General features: G+C 39.2%; 1 protein-coding gene across 2 annotated transcripts; it reads left to right on the top strand.

Annotated features, from left to right (window-relative positions):
* Positions 1-672: 672 nt before the first annotated feature.
* On the top strand, positions 673-5,495 carry LOC118362366 (paired box protein Pax-1-like). 2 transcript variants are annotated; one of them, XM_035742640.2, is made up of 5 exons: positions 673-956; positions 1,424-2,050; positions 3,010-3,143; positions 3,463-3,670; positions 4,795-5,495. In XM_035742640.2, the coding sequence occupies exons 1-5, from the start codon at positions 953-955 to the stop codon at positions 4,812-4,814; spliced, it is 993 nt and encodes a 330-aa protein (XP_035598533.1). In that variant the 5' UTR covers positions 673-952; the 3' UTR covers positions 4,815-5,495. The 2 variants fall into 2 exon arrangements, with proteins under 2 accessions (XP_035598533.1, XP_035598532.1); XM_035742639.2 differs by having other exon boundaries at positions 675-956; positions 4,788-5,495.
* Positions 5,496-6,268: the final 773 nt, after the last annotated feature.

Raw genomic sequence — 6,268 nt, 5'->3', positions numbered from 1 at the left:
CACTATTATGCGATTCCCATGGTGTTTCGCGCGCCATAAGAGGCCGTAACTATGAGCGAGCTCCCAGGCGGGACGCACTGGCGGTCAGTTGGTTCCACAATGGACCAAAAAACGCAACTGGAAAATATATTAGCAATTGTGCCGACTTAATTTTAATAGCATAATAATAGTAGGCATTGCAATATAAATACATTGATTGAAATAAAAATGGAGTTGGCAAATGTTCGTGGAATTTATATGAAAATTGATTTTGTGAAAATGTATCAAAGTGGATGGAATGAAACAAATCTGAAATATTAAGGTTTAATGATACAAATTTGTGGATAAGATTCTAATAGTTCTTTGATCAAAATGTATAGGCTACACTGCAGACTCTATTGCCAAATGTCACTCACAAAATATTGTAAACACAGTCTACATTAGTGGAGAAGTGCCCGTTGGAAGTCCATCCAAAGCACAACTCACCTCATTCGAAAGAATCTCTTCAATGGTTTACAATGTATTTTCTATTTACCAATGCATCGTGTTCAATAAAATGTTTTCCCTCAGTCACTTAGTCCCTATGTAAAATACAGAGAGAGGTTGAATTGCGCAAACCGGATGGTGCATGTGTGCAACAGCCTATCCACGGTCAGGACGGCCAATGAAACAAAACCACAACTCCAGCGTGGTAAAATTGACGTAGACGGACGCGTCAAATTAATCCCAACAAACTTCAGCCTCTGGGATAACTAAATTTTGCCTTTATCAGATGAAGATCACTTCAGTGCCGTCGTACAAAGCATTTTCTCTCGAAGCACTGTGAAAGAAGAGGGAGAAGAACAATTGGAAGGAGTATTTTAAGAAGTCCACATTTTTTCTTCAACGTTTTGCTTCCTTCGTGCAGAAGGGAGAACCACCGCATTCAACCATTGAAGGGCAACTATTTCAAAGCATCTCGAACCACAGGCAAATGGGTAAGCTTGCGTTAACATCGGCATGCTTCAGTGAAAGAGAGCTTATGGAAGCATAACCATGCTTAACACGCCTGTATAACGCCAGAAATAACTATACAGTTGATTTCGGGTTGTAGATAAAGTGGACATATCCCTTTACAGAACGAATGGAAGGATAGTTTATACGACAGACAAGTATTTTTTTCCGCGATATGCTAATGCGGCATATTCATAATTAAGTTCATATTCAATTGTTGATTTATTAAAAATGTATGTACAGAATATTGAAATGAATTTACATAAAACTTAAAAAGTGGCAAAAGTGGCACTAAGATCCAAAGGTAAGTTAAATGTCGCCTCCTGATGTGATTAGTAATAACAAAAACGTACAATAGCTCGCCATTTTGCATGGTTACATTTACTGTGCGAGTATGGAGTTGTGTCTGCTTTCATGACTGAATATGTTAATGCATCTTTATTCCCGTTAGAGCAAACCTATGGCGAGGTGAATCAGTTGGGTGGTGTATTCGTCAATGGACGACCGCTGCCCAACGCCATACGACTACGGATAGTGGAGTTGGCCCAGCTTGGAATCAGACCCTGTGATATTAGTAGGCAACTTCGCGTCTCTCACGGCTGTGTGAGCAAGATATTAGCTCGGTACAGCGAAACAGGTTCCATTTTACCCGGTGCCATCGGGGGGAGCAAACCACGGGTTACCACACCGAATGTAGTGAAGAACATAAGGGATTACAAACAAGGTGACCCGGGGATATTTGCGTGGGAGATCCGGGACAGACTACTAGCAGACGGAGTTTGTGACAAATACAACGTGCCCTCAGTCAGCTCCATTAGCCGGATTTTACGGAACAAGATTGGAAATCTTTCCCAGCCAAACCAGTATGAGAGCAGCAAGCAAGCCCCCACACAGGCCGGCCTCTCTTACAACCACATATACCCTTATTCATACCCCAATGGTATGTCACCCAATGGCAAAATGGGCAGCGGTCCGGGAGTACCCGTGACGGCCGGGCATGTAAACATATCAAGGGCCTGGCCATCGGCACACACTGTCACCAACATTCTTGGTATCAGGGCCTTCATGGATCATCAAGGTGCGTAATATTGAATATATTTTCTAGACAAATGATTGCTTGTTGATTTATATGGCGCCATACATACACACAGTTCTAACCCATTTCCCAATAATTGTCAAAGTGCATTTGGGGTGACTGGCTTGAGCTATTGGACGTGCTTTTCAGTTTATGACTAATTTGTCCATGATGTATGATTTATAAATCATGGTTTAACGTGTAATCATCAGGGAGGATATTTGCCCTATAAATCTTTGTAGGCCTTGGTTTTGTGCCTCACAAGGAAAACGACTTACTCTGCAGGCCTACTCACTGGCGCCCAGGCAAGCACCTTGCTTAGGCTATCCGTTAAAGCCTCCTCGTTCCCCGTAGGACCTCAGGTCACTCACTATAAGTTCCTACTCGTCATGTTCTTAGTGATATGTTGCCTGTAGGGCCCAGATGTATTGTCAGCCATGGCTGCAGCGCTGCCATCAAGGAAACAAATTAAGGTAGCAAGTAGGCCTATAGCATGTAGCCATATTCGAAAGAGCATAATTATTATGCATGCTTGTACAATGATGCGATATAATAATCGATCATTTGATGTGGCATTGAACATTTTAAATAGCTATAAACGTGTGATAGCCTTGTCCACATTTCCTCCAATAGATTCCTGACGAACAGCTTATAAAGTTCTTGATTCAGAAACGAAAACAATAGGCCTGGCTTGGATACGCAGAATTACGCACACTATTCCTCTTCTCAAAACGTATTGTTCTGATAGCATTTGAAGAAATATATCCGATATAACGTGCAATATTAATATTAAGTATAACATATAATTTAGGTCTCATTTAATATTTTACAGTTTCAACGGCTGCTTTCTTCATATAGGATCATTTGATAGTTAGTTATGAATATCAATAGATCAGAGGCATTTTGACAGTTTCCCCCTAATGATCTGACATGTAAAGTGCAATTTTCTGTTTCCGAATCAGCAATTGCTGGAGCAGAGGGATATCCACAGAAAATGGAAGACTGGAGTAGTATCAACAGAGCGACGTTTCCCTCGGCTCAAGCAGTCAACGGAATTGACAAATCAGCCATTGATGCAGACATAAAATATGCACAGGTAAAAACAAGAAATCATGTAAATGCGTTGGACTATAGCTGTGTCCTTTATCTGCAGAGACTGGGTTCGAAGTGTAACATAATATAGTGTGTATTGAAAGGCATTCATCTGTTTAATATAGGCTTGGTATTCGCAAGTTGTTTTAATATTCGTCAAAATGTTCAACGTTTGCTCCAGCACTATTCAAGGAAGATTAATAGGACATAGGGTGTATTGATATATACTGTATACACACTTATGTCATAGATGTGCAAATGTTTCGTTCTGGGAAACGTAAATCTGACATACTTTCTTTGTGTTTGTGCGTATTTTCTTGCAGCCGTCATCGACATTATCCAGTTATGTCCCTGCTTGTGCCTATTCACCTTCAAACCAGTACGGCGTTTATAGCGGGCCAGGTAGCTATGTGACCCCTGGGCACCCTTGGCAGTCCCAGAACTCGAGTTTGTCCCACCCAAGCAGCGGCATGACGATGCACGCTGGAGACATCCACTCTACAATGCCGTTCAAACATCCATCGCGAGAAGGTAGGCCAGATCCTGTTTGATAGTGTTCCATTCGGATCACAACTGCAAGGTATCTCAATTTTAGCATAATTTAGCATAATTCACTGGCAGCTGACTCGTTTCCCTCCAAGTTTCCTTCATCTATGGCAAAAACAACATCGTTATTGTAAGTTCAATAACAAGCGGTAAAATAACAATGTGCATTTTTATAATTTTGTATTTACTTTTTAAAGCCTATTCAAACACACACGCTTATTATTAGGCAACCATTAATCTAACACCGGGTGTCTAATTGTGGACATTAAATATTAAATTATGTCACTGTCAAGTCCCACAATAATTATATTTATATGTTATAATGGGGGACTAAAATATATAGGGCATTAGTGCAAAATAAATCTAAGCCTACATTAGCAAAGGGTCTCGAAATTGTAGCAGCCTAAAATATTGATGTAGGCCTAATGGTGCGGACCTATAGTGTTTCTATGACAGCTAAATTATCATTCTTTTAGGCTGAGATAGGCCTAAATAGGTGCTTGAACTAAGTGATCTCGGCCCTTATACATGTATTATTCTACTTATGCTTTGATTAAAACATGTTCTTATCCCTTTGATAGCTGCTGTATATTTTAATTTCAAATTAAATATATGATACAATTAAAAACATTTAGTGTTCTAAAAAAAAAAAGTTATTAGCCAACATTTACAGATGATATGGTCTTGACAAAAATAATGCATGAATAAATTTGATGATGAATCGAGGTGTGAACCCAAGAAGACAAATGTGGAAGTTATATTGCAGCATGTGATCCATGTTGTCAGTAAATTCATTCATAGTGTACAATTTAAATGTCATGTGAAGTTTAGAAAAAGAACATTGTGTAAAATAATGTGGAATACTTTAAATATGGTATCAAATGAATAGCCTTATAGTGTAACATTGACTATTGTGATTATTAGTAACCTATTTTGTATTTAAATGTTGCATGTCTTAGTCTAACTTTCAGGTCATTCAGGTCTGTATAGGCCTAAGATAAAATAATTTTGGTTGTTAATAAATATTGGTATTTTTAGTTTTGCTGAAATAAAGAGTAATGGCTTGTGTGCTATACAAACGTCTCCTGTTTGTGTTCTGCAGGAGACAGAAAGCCCCCCAGTCCCCTAAGCAAGCAACTGCAGCAAGAGGCGTTGAGCAGTGTACACGGACTCAATCTCCCTACCTCATCGTCGTAATGCCAGGGAGCTCGTGCCGCAAACCGAGGACTCAAAACTCACATTAGGACTATGTAAGGAGCTGCAGACCCTTATCTATTTGAGGGCATTTCAAGAATACAAACAGTAAGTGCAAGCACTATTTATGATTTGTTTGCCAAAGTGTTAACTATTGAATGGGCCCTTATAGCCTCACACATGTGCATACAAATGTAGCCAAATATAGATAGACTCCAGTCGGTCTGTGGCCATATGAATGTAAACTTATGAGGATGTTGAACTGTACTGGAGTCTCCTGTCCTCAGGCAGCAGAATTAGTGGTTGGTGGTTGTGTCGTCTTTTCATTGAACTACTTCATGTATATTTCTGTAAAATACTGCAGGATTTAAATGCAATAATGTCTGTCATTGATGTTTCATTAATCAAGTTTGCTATAGTTGACAATGGAACTGTATCCTGTACACGCAGTAAATTGCTTTCTTAATTGGTTACAAATCTGGTTTCTACAGACCAACTCAATGATGTGAACAAAGTGATACAGTATACATGTAAAATAGATAATTGCAAAAGCTTTAATTATATATTTTTATAAATCCATTGTAAATATTCTAAATAAAGGCATTGTAAAATATAACTGTTCCTGTCATTATAAAAATGCTAAACAAGTACTGCATACCATCTTTCTAAGTCAAATGTGTTTGCTTAGCGATTTAAAGCGCAGATATAGAATGCACTGGGTGTCGCAGATCATTAGGAAGCTGTTAGAGGAAGAAATTAGATTTCTATATCAGCAAGATGGCCAAAATTGATATGTGAAGTTATCAGTATGTATGAGGGAAATCACTGCATATCATGCTGGAACAACGTGTAGGTTTGCCCTCATGGGCGCTACAGTGCTTCTGCGTTAATGGAGCTTACTGCTTTTGGCGCCTCCAGTGATGGTATCTTAGCTCCTTCTTCTGGCTACTTGCCATAAGGCAAATTAAATAACCAATCAAGAGCATGAGCATGTTATTTTGCAATAAAGCTGCGTTTGGGATAACACACACACACACACACACACACACACACACACACACACACACACACACACACACACACACACACACACACACACACACACACACACACACACACACACACACACACACACACACACACACACATGGGTTTGTTTGACAATTGATACATTGCATACCATCACTGAAGGCTCCGAATGCAGTAAGTTACATTACCTACATAAATTTGGAACATACTTTGCAAATTGTGGAATATCAGTGACATTCTATAGCTTTTGATTTGGGCAATACTTGTTTATTGTTTTGTTTGTTGTATGGTGTGTTCAGTATTCAATTTCCATAAGATATACTCTGCTGAAAATCCCTGAATATGCATGGTGTTGTTGGT

The sequence above is a fragment of the Oncorhynchus keta genome, chromosome 29 (genome assembly GCF_023373465.1).
Source record: "Oncorhynchus keta strain PuntledgeMale-10-30-2019 chromosome 29, Oket_V2, whole genome shotgun sequence".
NCBI classification, from domain to species: Eukaryota; Metazoa; Chordata; class Actinopteri; order Salmoniformes; family Salmonidae; genus Oncorhynchus; species Oncorhynchus keta.
The sequence above is the reverse complement of the archived record's forward strand: the minus strand, read 5'-3'. Positions and strand labels throughout refer to the sequence as shown.